Genomic DNA, 13,306 nt, shown 5'->3' with positions numbered 1-13,306 from the left:
GGTCTCATGACTTATATGTATTAGCTATTAAAGACTTAAAAATTTTTTTTGAATATAGAAAAATGTGGATACTAATTTAAAATTTAGATATCAAAATAACGTACCTCTTTTCAGGGCTGGGATCTATAGATCCTATGAAACGGAACTTTTGCTGTGGGGAAACGGGAGTACCCGAGAAAACCCACTTTCACGGCCAGGGCGCCGAATGTAGGCCCTGATCGTGCCCGGAAGAAGAGCTGTGGGGAAAGAAATTACATAGATTAAGAACAATAGACATACATATGATTACAAAGCAAATGATAATAAAAGAACACAAAACGCATAGGTGGTAACTGGATGAATTTTGAACAAGACTAATCGGTCGAATCGTCGGATAGTCGGTCAAGCCAGGGAATATTTTCGATGAACGGCGACTTTACCACAGAGCAACACGAATTATCCGAGTTGGATGGGACGAGTGGTTCTTCGAGCCATTGAGAACGATTAGGGAACGGACTTAACTTCGAATTAAGAAAAGCAGCCTTCCTGCTTGCTCTCGTGATGCGCCTATCGTCAGGATACTGGGTATTTTGATTAATCATGATTGTCTTAGTTTGAGAAACTGCTTCTGCTGTTGGGATATTGTCAGTCATGGTAGAAGACTCGCTAGTTTTTGTTACTTCATCGATGGTTTGTGTGCCCTGGGAAGTTTTATTAAGGAATTCCGTTTGGGTATACTTTTCAGATGATTGATTTACAGGTGGTGGGGTGGCTGTGGGCATAGAGGATGATCCGCTGGGCTGTGGTACAGATGCAGGTTGCTTCGGAATTTTGGATTGAGTTGGATGGCGTCGGGGGCGTTCGGCACTGAAGTGAAATATATGGTAGTAGCATCCGTTTCGTAGGATGGTATCGGCGATACGTTTGCTGGGTGTTACAATCTTCATGAACTTAGTAGCTTGACGGGAGGATTTTGAATAAATTCGGTGAACGGCGTATAACACTGACTGGGTTTGGGTTTCCACGGCGCATTTAATTTCGCTCGGTTGGATGGACTGATGTATTCCTTTAAGGAAGACTGTGAATAGGCTAGTAGGGCTTTTCGTGGGCGCACAACTAATATTCATAGGGGAGTTCCATGGCGAACAGAGGTAGGACAAGTCATCAGGCGTAGACGGCTGGAGAAGGATTCCCCCTCGGCGGAGAATACGCGTTCTAGACGGATCAATGGAAGCGCCAGGCTTAGCCTGCGCAATAAATGTGGCAACTTGAAGAGGCGAAAGGTGAGGCGGTAGACCGTCGACGATTATCGGCGGAACAGTTGGCGGGAACGGCACAGCATAACCTGGAAAGGACAGCGTCATTATAGCAAGAGAAATGTGGAAACACGTCTGACTAGCACGGAGTCAAAGCTGGGAGTCCACTAGCTCAGGCCCTCTCTCCTATCACTTATTATGTCAACTATGCTATATATATGCTCGCAGGCATAAGGAGGGTCTTTCTTTGCGCCCCTACGTCGTAGAAAAACCATACGATTTCCGAGGGAGAATGCATAAAATAAAAGGAAAAGAAGAAAAAGAAAAGAAAAACAAGGGCAAAAGATAAAACAGGAAGAAATATGGATCGGATAGAAAGACAAAAAATCATAGTTAGAATATCAAGATTAAGGTTTGATTTTGTTTCTTCTTCACCCATTTCCTTACCGTCGGGGCGCCAGCGCATGAATTTTAGTAAACAGTTGAACAATGGATCAAGCGAAATGATGCAAAGACCTCTCAATTCTGTATTATTCTTTTTTCTTATACGTTTCCTCTTAGCCATGGGAGCGTTATAATTTTTCAGTCAATCCCACTATTCGTTGATAAAAGAGTAGCCCAAGAGTTGGAGGTGGGTAGTGACGAGTAGTTGCTTTCCCCTACACTACTAAATTATGGATGGCTAACACAGATAGTCTTCAAACAGCTTTGCGCGAAATTCAAAGCAAACCTAGTAGTTAAATAATGAAAGTATATACAGCCCGGCATGAGTCGATGGTCAAAGCACTCGACCCGTAATCTGAGAGTCGCATAGATGAGCATATAGAACAATTTTATTCTGTTTTTTTTTCTAATTAATACTTATAAGATAAATATATAATCAGAATAAAATCTTCTCTATTTATAATTAATATTTATCTTGTATAAAGTCTTTGTAGTAGAAAAAGATTTTTTTTTAAATAATTGTATTTTAATTAGATAATAAAAATATTTTTCTTAATTGTGTTATTAAAGTTTTATTTTAATCTAAACGTTTAATCTAACACCGCCATCTACATTCCGACACTCAGTTACACAACCTCTTTTCAAACATGTGGTCAGCTTCCGGTCACTTACCTCTTTCTTTGTGAACCTGACGATGACCGAAGAAGGTCGAAACGTTATTCGCTCTTCTATGTAAAATATTTTCTCAACCCAAACGAGCCGTTTTTGCATATAAATTTCTAAACAAGTGGGTTTTCTCGACATCACTGATAAGGGCTCACTGTTTTTAAGTAATTATCACATAATCATATTTCTATATACATTTTCCTATGATAGTCAACAATTTGTAATATAACAGTGACCAACTACACACATATGTTGAACCTGAAATAATATTATTTAATAGAGTATCTTTCAAACAAAATAGATATTAGTTAACAACACCAAAATGCGGAAATACATTTATCAGGTTCCGTTTGTAAACACTAAACGAAATTTTCTTATCAGTGATTTAAATGTTGGTTACAGTTTTGCCGAAATTTTGAGTTCATAACTGTACGTACCACATTAAATCGCTTTTGGGTGTTTCTTGATCGGTACTTATTTCACACATAAAGTGTTTTCGATTATATATCTCGACTTTTTTTGTCAGTTATCACCAACAAATCACAATAAAAAATAAGAGAGTGATACTCGCTAGCAACACACGTTAGCTTTAAATTCGCAACGATATTATACCGAACACACCTGCCTTTACAATACTAACAAGATTCTTTAAAATGTATGATGGTAGATATTTCTTTCTCATACAGTGCTTACTACTTGCTTTCTAATACCGTCACGAAATTTATATTTTTCTTGTCATCACTACAACATCAAGAATCGTTATTTATACCAGTACCTTAAGTTGATATGACGAGAATTTAAACGCTCTTCAATTAGGATATTTTCATGAAATTTATTAAATATCTCTTGAAAAGTTTGCAAAGAAAACCGTTCACTCTTACGATTGTTTTAAAAATTTCAGCTAGAAACTTCAAGTGTTGTTTGCTTAGACTAACCAATACTGATGAAACGGCAAGTCTTTTCTCTTAATAGTTTTGTTACTTAAAATTCAGCTGTCCTTATGTCAGAATGGGGAATAACTTAAAATGTTCGAGCTTACTCCTACGTCGAGTTGTAGTGAAAACGTAAGACCGATAGTTCACATTAATATTTGAGTAAGCCTTTTTCAAACATTATCTTCAAATTTGTTCGTTTTCCTAATACAACTTTGCACCTGAGACTAATATTAACACAAAGTGAAGCTCATTCATTGATTAAAAGAGAAAGTAAAAGTTTGGGTTATTTGAAAAGGAATTTAAAATATGTAAAGGTTAAATATGTTTCTCTGTCAAACACAGTTTCAGTTCTTTTCTTTTATACAGAAAGAAAGCGCAAGAAACTCTAAAAATATGGAGATGCCATAAATCAGTTGCCTGGAGATTTATTGCGTTCACAAACACTCGGGTATCGTACATTCACAGGAAATGTGTGACAGATTGTTTTAACGTACGTTCAAAAAGAGAAGTGAAATAAAGCTTATCTATGGCTCGTGTTACCAACAAACTACGCGTGCAGAAGGTTGATTTGGCCGTACTACATATCTGAGTTTCATTTTACTTACAGCACTGGACTTTCTGTTCGAATGAATATTGCAAAATTGTATAATTTATTAGATTTTGTGAATACATTTTAATATCATTGTTCGGCTTGAATTTACGCATAGAGTCAGTTACATTTATCAAAAGTGGAAAAGATGTTTAGAAAGATATGAAAGTGTACGAATGATTACATAAAAACGTGTTTTTAAAAGGAAGGAATAAGCATGGTGTAATTAAAGTTTCTTTGTACAACCTAACGGTGGAACGTGTCCAACATCGTGTCTTTGCCTATTTTCGTTTATTTTTCCAGTTGTGAAAACATTAAGTCAGATGAATTAAACTTATTAAACGTTCTTTTCTTGTTATATAATGATCAGAGACTCCTTGAATTCGAAATTTTAGAGGCAGTACATGTACTATAAGGTATATTTATACGACGCTTGAAGAACGAGACGTTCGTGAAGAGCCTTAACTTCTGGTCACTTCTCTTGTAATAGCGTGAAAAGGCAACAGGATTTCGTACGTTAACTTTGTAGGTGAATCAAAATACGGTGAAAAACACCCAAAGTGTTTTCAGTGTATAAACATCGTTGATTAGTTACTGTCCTTTCAAAATTAGAAATATCATAGAAACACTTTTGTACGTACCCATAAATTGTGTAACATCATGAACTCAGAAATGCGAAGGAGGCACAGAGCGGCTATTGGACGTATTCACGTGTGAGGTTGTACATAGGAAGATTTATTACAAAATGCCTTTTCCCACTTTGATTTCTCAATTTCTGATGCACTCAGTCCTACACTTTCAATTTCTTTACATATTTTGTTCTCATTGTCTTGAGCTGTCTTCGAAAGATTTATGCGTCCTTCAATCATTTGTTTTCATACACTATATGTATAACATTATTGTGGGTGTGCGTCGTAATTTTACGTTACGTGTAAATAGCAGCGTGTTTGAGTACATATTCTTCGCTTATGGCGTGTGTGCAAATTTGAAGTGTGCACGTGTGCTATGCATGGGATGAAAAGAGTGAAAAATCAATGGATGATGTATTTTTCGTTGTGGTTTGTTAACTACCAGTGGTTGATAAATAAGTTCATAAACTTTTTTACGGTAGCATTATCATGTAATTCCTCTATTTGGTGCAGTTATGACTTTAGTGAGTTTCATCGCTAGAAGCTCTTATCAAAGTGAGACAGTCAATGAGACTGAGAAATGTTTTTTCGTGAATTTTTAGTATATGCTCGCTTGATGTTTTCAATTGGCTTTCTGACTTGTTGTTTGGTTCGTGTGTCTTTATCACCTTCTGGTGTATCTCAAATCCGTTTGAAGATTTGATATTTGGTTCTTTAATGTGTATAAGAGTTTGTGTTGCAAGTTTTGTATATCCGCCCCATTCCTACACGTTTTAGTAGTGAACTAAAGATATCGTTTCAAACCAAAGGACCAACTAATACAGAAATATGTGTAACTCAATTGTACGTTAATCGTTATTAAAACAACACGATAACTAGACATATTTTGGTATTTGAGTAAAAACACAACCGAAGAAAAATGGTCAAATAACGTAATGTTGAATTTGACAGTGTTATTCTCTTTGGCACTTTTTCGTTGCATCTTGTTTAACGTGTATTTCTCTTTGGAAATTAACAGTAAATGGTCAAAGAACTCCCCTTTTCGTTTATCACCTACTTTTTCTATAAAATTATCTTCCAACGTCCGACAAGAATGGGATTCGAACCCACGCGGGCATTAATCAAAGTGTGAAAATTAAACCTTTTAACATAAATACAGTTATTTCAATACAGGAAAATAAAACATTTTCTAACAACGAGAGTAAAGTTTCGTTTGAATTTCGTGCAAAGCTACTCGAGGGCTATCTGCGGTAACTGTCCCTAATTTAGCAGTTTAAGACTAGAGGGAAGACAGCTAGTGATCACAACCCACCGCCAGCTATTGGGATACTCTTTTTTCAACGAATAGTGAGATTGACCGTCACATCATAATACGCCCACGGCTGAAAGGACGAGCATATTTGGTGTGACGAGATTAAAAATGACAATCATAAATAAATACAAATGATACAAAACTCAGTAAACTCTTTACTGAAGCAGAATAGCATAAAATAGTATTTCATAACAATTACATGAAAAACGAGAAGTCACAGCCAGTTAAATAAAATCTCACAACAAATATATCAAAATATATTTGTTTTTACAAAATAGAAAACATATGAATAAATATATATGTGGAACTGGACGAAAACAAAATTGATGATGAACTAAGAAGGTCGAAACGTTATTTTCTGCTTTATTTGGGTAATAGTTTTGATATCCATACCAGCCGTTCTGAGATACAAAGTTGGGCAGATGTTAGTTTGATGTTTTATCAGTCTGTATGTTGGAACATCTTGCAAGAAATCGAACTCCTTTTTCATTGGCCCGGCCAAGCGTGTTAAGGCGTGTGACTCGTAATCTGAGGGTCGCGGGTTCGAATCCCGGTCGCACCAAATATGCTCGCCCTTTCAGCCGTGGGGGAGTTATAATGTGACGATCAATCCCACTATTCGTTGGTAAAAGAGTAGCCCAAGAGTTGGCGGTGGGTGGTGATGACTAGCTGTCTTCCCTCTAGTCTTACACTACTAAATTAGGGACGGCTAGCACAGATAGCCCTCGAGTAGCTTTGTGCGAAATTCCAAAATAAAAAAACAAACCCTTTTCATTGGCTTCTCGTCGATACCACATTTAATTTATCCATTTCGGATTCAAAATCAGAAGCGTCTTAAAATAGCATTTCAGATCTATCTTTTATCTCTCACAGATCACTGTCCAAGAGGTCTTTCATTCAGTAACATAATTTGTCATTTATGTTTGACGATGAGAGACAAAAGAAATTCTTTGTTTATTTTGTATTATAATACTTTCAAATTGCTCTTTAAACGTCGATAGTTGGTGAGGCATTAGAAACAGATAGGACTAAAATGTGTGATAAAAATCTGATAGCCTACAAAAAGGTTTTTCGACATTCCTTTTTATTATACTGCTGGTATACCACAACGTTGTTACTGCCTAAGCATTAAGCCTTCTTAGTCGGATAGCTTGTTAAACAACGTACGGGCTTTATGTTAATTTTTCCAATTTTTATTTATAAACCGAACGGACTGATAGCAGAGTGTGGAAATAATTACTGATAAGCTTGTTACAACAATACTACAATTGATTAACCAGGTATTTTAAATTCAGATACTGAATCATAATATTCTTAATAATATCCTTAGGATTTGAGTTTCAACCTGAAGCTGATGTAGTTGTCCCGTGAACAGATAATTTACTTTCAGCTCCTTAAGTTAAGGGTTAAATATTAGATCTAGTAAGATTGTTCTGAGATTATTATTTGAGGAGGATAGCTCAAACACGTCAAACACCTGCCCAGTGAGGAGAACATGCCGTATCATTTATCCGGTAAACAAAATTCTTTGTTTTGTATAAGCAAATAGGTTATGGAGGAATCCAGTTCTCAGTTTTCCCTCATGCAGTCTTTTCAAGAGATATACATAAAAGGTTTAAAGGAAATGAAATTGGAGGCTCATACTTCATCTGTCTCTTTTCCCGCTGCAGAGAAATTGTGGAATATGTTTTGAATGTGTAAATGTTTTAACATAGTTCTAACTTAGGCTGATTTTATTTCCCGTAAAACAATTTAAAGAATTATATTTGTTTACTTATCCTTTGAAAAATAAATATTATTTACGTTGTCTAGAGAAGAAAATGAAGACAAAAAATAATAACAATTTGTTTACATTAGATCTACTTTGCTGTTTATCAGTGCTGTGAACAGCATCAATCCCACCATTCGTTGGTAAAAGAGTAGCCCAAGAGTTGGCGGTGGGTGGTGATGACTAGCTGCTTTCCCTCTAGTCTTACACTGCTAAATTAGGGACGGCTAGCACAGATAGCCCTCGAGTAGTTTTGTGCGAAATTAAAAAAAAACAAAAAACAATTAAACACGGCTAAGTGGAGAAAAGATGGCGCTATCAGATACATCTGCCCCATGATTCATGAGCATCTGTGTCCCTAAAGGGAATACCTAGTTTACTGTAAAACATTCCTACAAATACATGTTCCTCCGACTTTTCTTAAACGCTTGTAATTTAAATTATGTTGTTATAGCTATTTGTAAACATGATGAAACAAAGTTTCTACAAAGTTTCATCATGTATACTCTGCCTAAACAATCTATCAAAGAATATTCGTAAACATGCTATACAAATAATAATTAACTATTCTTTTGCTACAATGTAAAACATTAATTTCAGCTACAGCTCACATCTGTGTTAGTTAGTTTAGCTGCACCTATTTATTAAACAATGCTCTGATAACTATGTTAGTTTAGTTCCACCTATTTGTTGAACAATGCTCTGATAACTCTGTTAGTTTAGTTCTACCTATTTGTTGAACAATGTACTGACAACCTATGTTGGTTTAGCTCTACCTATTTGTTGAACAATTTACTAACGACATATGTTAGTTTATTTTCACTCATTTGTTGAAGAATTTATTGATAACCTATATTAGTTAAATTTCATCTATTTGTTAAACAATGCCCTGGTAAACCTTTGATGTTATTTTCCGTCAGGAATAATCAAACGTTTGTCAGCATTTTGCATTAATTTAAGCAGCTGCAAGTATCGATACATATTAAATGAATGTAGTTGTTCTTTCTTGCAATATTTTTAAAATGTATTTATACAAGCAAAATAACACCTCTGCAGAAAAACAAGAGATGCTCTTAACGAACAGGTAGGGACTAACTAGAGGTTTACAACTGTAGTTTATTAGCACTTTCTTTACACAAACAATTAGATAAAGCATTTAGATAGTTGAATCAAATAGAAAAAATCGTATTGTTCAATGTGTAATTCATCATAGATTCTTACTTATTAATATTAGACCACATTTCAACCGAAGCTCAGGTAAAAGGAGGGGAAGTTAGCATATTTTATATTATGTTATTTTGACCCTTTTAATGTACCATAACAGGTGATAATTTTGACCGTATTGGTGCACATAATATGTACGCAGACTAAATAGATATGACTTTCTAAAGTTCTTAAAAGTTATATTAACAGGAAAAACACATACTCATAACTGAATAGTAACCTTCTTATCTTATTCAAAAGCCGTTTTGTTTGTTTGTTTTAAGAGCAAAGCCACGTTGGACTATCTGTTGTGTCCTCCGTTGTAGTTTAATGCTGTAAGTCTATAGATTTGCCCCTGATTCAACTGGGAACTATTAAAAGGCAGTCAGATATCAAGTCCATCGTAATTCATAGAAGTACATCCAACAGATAAACCAGGTAGTACTTCAAAAGTATAAACAAGTAATTGTTTATTTTGCCAGTGACTGTACTTCTTTCATGACAAGCAAAAATTGGTATTATCTTAAATAAAAAAAACAAAACATGACCTATAACAAATATAATGCAACAAACGGAAGATCAGTGCTAACATAGAAGTAAATTTGTATGTAGGTTATATAATTTAACGCATTATAATATAACATTTAAAGATATATAATTCAGTAGTTTTCCTATGAATTTTGGCGTTTGGCGAATGTCACGCTAAGTTTTTGTTTCATATAGAAAAACTTGAGCTTACTATAATGAAAAACATGTATATCGTTCAGAATTATGTTACAAAATTTCTAGTAAACTAGTTAGCTGTTTGGCTGAGTTCGTTGGGTGTTTTTTTCTCTGTCTGTGTTTCTAAACCTGTACTAAACTGTGCGTGTGTACAAACGCTATTGAAACAGAAATAAAATTATAATATTTTTTTTTTAAATCAAGCGAAACAGTAAAAATCAGGAATTCTTACTAAGCTACGCCATTATTAAAATTGATAAATTTAATTACTGGATGCTGAAAATTAACATATATGTATACATATATTCAAATACAACTTAACGTTCCTTTCTAAATCCAAAGTTAAACAGTTTTATTGCGAGTTTTAATTACTGATGTCAAAATTCACGAAATTATTGTTATATAAAAGGTAGAAGGTATTCGAACATCAAACCTAAATCATCTTCATATGCTCATAATGTATTGTTAGAATGTGAGAATGTTTCAACAACTTCTAATCTTATTTTCTATCAGAAATATGTGGGCGGGAATCAGCCGACTAAAGGCGTTGTCGTATGTATGTACTCTTATAAATTACAAATGAGTTAATTGTGTTTAATTTTTCCTTCTTCTGTCAAGCAGCTATAAATTAGATTGCTACAAATATACCAAATAAAATTATACCCTCCTGTCTTATTGCTTTGTTGATTATATTAGGCTTAAGATGTGGTTATGCTTTCTTTGGGATTAGTACACTGTTTTGTGGAATTGAAATAAATTACATGTATATAACAATATTGTATATATAACTCTAACATCGACACACATGGAAAAGTGTACCGAACTAAATAACATAATAAAAAGAAATAGAAAGTGAAATTTTTCACAGCAAGTTTTTTTGCAACGCATTTGAAGTAAAAAATAAGTCAGTTGTGCGCGATTTCAAGCATGTCTCAGTTTTCGAAATCAGTTAGTATATAAAGAATATATAATGTTATATAAAGTTATGTACATTGAAATCATTTATAAGTAATTTAGTTTAATCAACGAGGAAATGATATTATTTTTTCACCTTAACGGTAGAATAACCTGATAACGGAGCATCTAATGTCTATCCATACATTGTACAACAATGTACAACAACTGCGTTAGGCACGGGTGGTATATTTCTTCTATGGTTCAACATAGGCCTGTTGTGTTAATTATCTGAAGTGCTGTCTTCTGCACTACTGTGATGAACAGAAATATTAATTTTCCAACGTTTCGTAATACTTTTATATACAGTTAAATTCCCGTGTTTTATGGCTAATATCATTATAACAAATACTTTGGATAATAAAACGAACATTAAGATGTAAACAGTTCGAATTTTGTGTTATTTCTACGTCACATTTCGTTCTAACTCAACATAAAAAAGTCTTATATGCTTTTGAGCAGAAAGGTTTGAGTTGCATATATCAAATTATTTCGTATATGACAATACGTGTGTGTTTGTGTGTGTTTTTCTTATAGCAAAGCCATATCAGGCTATCCCTGATTTTAGCGTTGTAAATCCGTAGACTTACCGCTGTACTAACGGTATTATAGTATGTAATTCATATTAGCTGCAAATATTAAAAAAATCAATTTCCTAGATTTATTTTATGATTTATGATATTTATAAACATATAATGTTTATACACTCATGAATTGTAAAGCAGCTGTTTACATTTATATAGAAATTCAAGAAAACTATAAAGAAATAAACTAAATTAAGATTTTTTTCAACAGTGTTTATACCTTAATTAAGAAGGGTCCCAAACCTTGCACTAATACATACATAATAAAACAAAATATGCACCTGACTTACGCGATAGTCATCACAAAGTCAATGTGAACTGGTGGTCAAAGGCTGGATCAAACGTCGCTTAGTTCAAAATGTTAACGTAATCATATTGCAAGATTTACTTAAGAGTTCAACAGTTTGTCAACACAAGGCTAAGTACAAATAAACATACATGTATAAAATTATATTCTTATATATCACTACATGTTACTGATTAACAACAGTTTTTTGTTCTAGTTCTCCAACACTGTTGAATCGCCTCCTTAAAAATTTGAAGTCTTAATCGACGAGTTCATGTTTGTACGTTAAGTTTTTACTGGGCACCTCAGTGTGCTTCCCATTACCTCTGCCTTGATAGAATCGATATAGGCCTGTAGATAGTAGACTTCTTATGGGCATTACTGTCAGGTGTCTGCGGCAAACTGACCTTTCGTTGAGTGGGTAATAACTGCAGCCGCCGCGCGAACGTTAACTGTAAAGTCTGAAGTCCGGACCCAAAGTTACTGCTGGTAGCCTTAAAGTGAGCGGGTTGGTAATTCACGTAAGACAGAAGATTACCGCAACAGTCGAGCGCTGAGGAGTCACTGCAGCCAACTGTGCAGGGAGCGGCCATTTCAGGTCTTAATCTCAACAGTTGACGGCCCGATGAGTTGGTTTCAGATGTCCCTCGTAATCTGTTCATAGGGTTAAAATGACCAGGCTCAGGCAGAGCCATCAGGCCATGAGAAAGACGAGAATAAGCTGCTGGGCACTTGAACATTGTTCGTAAGGAAGGGTAGGGGCGAGAAGCCCGACCTAAATGCTTGTCCACTCCATGACCTTGCCCAACGGTCAGTACTCGAGGAAGCGCTGGGAAAGCCTCACTGAATGTGAGTTTGAATGCAGCCAGTTTGTTTCGAGCGGACACTGTGGATCATCGCCGTAGCTTACCCGTCGTGCTACCAATAAAAACTTCATCACTGGACGGGTCGAGCATCCAGTAATTACCCTTGCCTGAGTCGTCATATTGGCGGGGTACTTTCACGAAACATTTGTTCAAGGATAGGTTGTGCCGAATAGAGTTCTGCCATCCCTGCTTGTTCTCTTTGTAATAGGGAAACGTTTTCATGATGAACTCATAGATGCCGTTAAGAGTCAGTCGCTTTTCAGGACTTTGACGGATCGCCATCATGATGAGTGCATTATAGCTGAACTGTGGCTTTTCGTACTTTGGTTTGTTCTCTGCCTTCTCTCCCTTACTCTTGTCCTTACCTTCGTAACTTCTTGTTCGTTTCTGTAAATTATCTTTCTCAGACGGCTGGTCGCTACCATCTTTATCTGCAACTAGCTGATCAAATGAATTTTGATTGTGTATGCAATCGCTGGGAGAATTCTTACCTATGGTTCGGTTACGCACAAGAGCCTCATTGTAGTCCATTTTGATGATACCACTGATAGAGAAAGACATCCGTTCCGGAGAGCACGTTATAGCCTCTGACCCCTGTAGGCGTTCTTCACTTTCATCGCGCATCGTTATTGCTTTTAGTGCAATAGTACCGAAAGGTTTACTGAATAATTGAAAATTTCTTGTTACGCTGCGCAGTATCAGTCAATGGCTTATTTTCCTTCCTTCTAACAAGCAGGTCGCTCAGGTAACTTGCTAACTTTCACCATTAATTGTAGCTTCTGTCTTCTTGCTGACAAACTGGTCACGTATCTAGTTTGCTAACTACCATAAAGGATAATAACGTTCAACATTAGTTATAGTCTTTTCTTTTATACTGACAAGCTGTTTGCTATCTTATTAACCTCCCCCAATGACGCTAACGTTCAGAATTAAATGTAGCTTTTCCCGGAGAGAAAACTTTCTATAAGATTCTACTACACTCAACACTTACGTTAACTGAGAGGCGGGAGTACATTCATTATAGCGAATCACTGTTCAACAAAGTCAACAAAACCACCCAAAGCAGCTAGGAAGTTGGTTTTCTTTCTAGGTGGACCAATCAGTGTGAAAAG

The 13,306-nt window shown here is 35.5% G+C and overlaps 1 protein-coding gene across 2 annotated transcripts; it reads right to left on the bottom strand.

The window, feature by feature from the left end:
• Positions 1 to 8,685: 8,685 nt before the first annotated feature.
• Positions 8,686 to 13,037, bottom strand: LOC143242521 (forkhead box protein G1-like). 2 transcript variants are annotated; one of them, XR_013022858.1, is made up of 2 exons: positions 10,556 to 10,892; positions 8,686 to 9,303 (listed from the first exon to the last, which is right to left on the bottom strand). XR_013022858.1 is itself a non-coding variant. In XM_076485948.1 (2 exons), the coding sequence occupies exon 1, from the start codon at positions 12,816 to 12,818 to the stop codon at positions 12,222 to 12,224; it is 597 nt and encodes a 198-aa protein (XP_076342063.1). In that variant the 5' UTR covers positions 12,819 to 13,037; the 3' UTR covers positions 8,686 to 9,303; positions 11,653 to 12,221. The 2 variants fall into 2 exon arrangements, 1 of the variants encoding a protein (XP_076342063.1); XM_076485948.1 differs by lacking the exon at positions 10,556 to 10,892 and adding an exon at positions 11,653 to 13,037.
• Positions 13,038 to 13,306: the final 269 nt, after the last annotated feature.

The sequence above is a fragment of the Tachypleus tridentatus genome, unplaced genomic scaffold (genome assembly GCF_004210375.1).
Source record: "Tachypleus tridentatus isolate NWPU-2018 unplaced genomic scaffold, ASM421037v1 Hic_cluster_2, whole genome shotgun sequence".
In the NCBI taxonomy this organism is placed as follows: Eukaryota; Metazoa; Arthropoda; class Merostomata; order Xiphosura; family Limulidae; genus Tachypleus; species Tachypleus tridentatus.
Note: the sequence above shows the minus strand (reverse complement) of the source record. Positions and strands in the feature narration are given on the sequence as shown.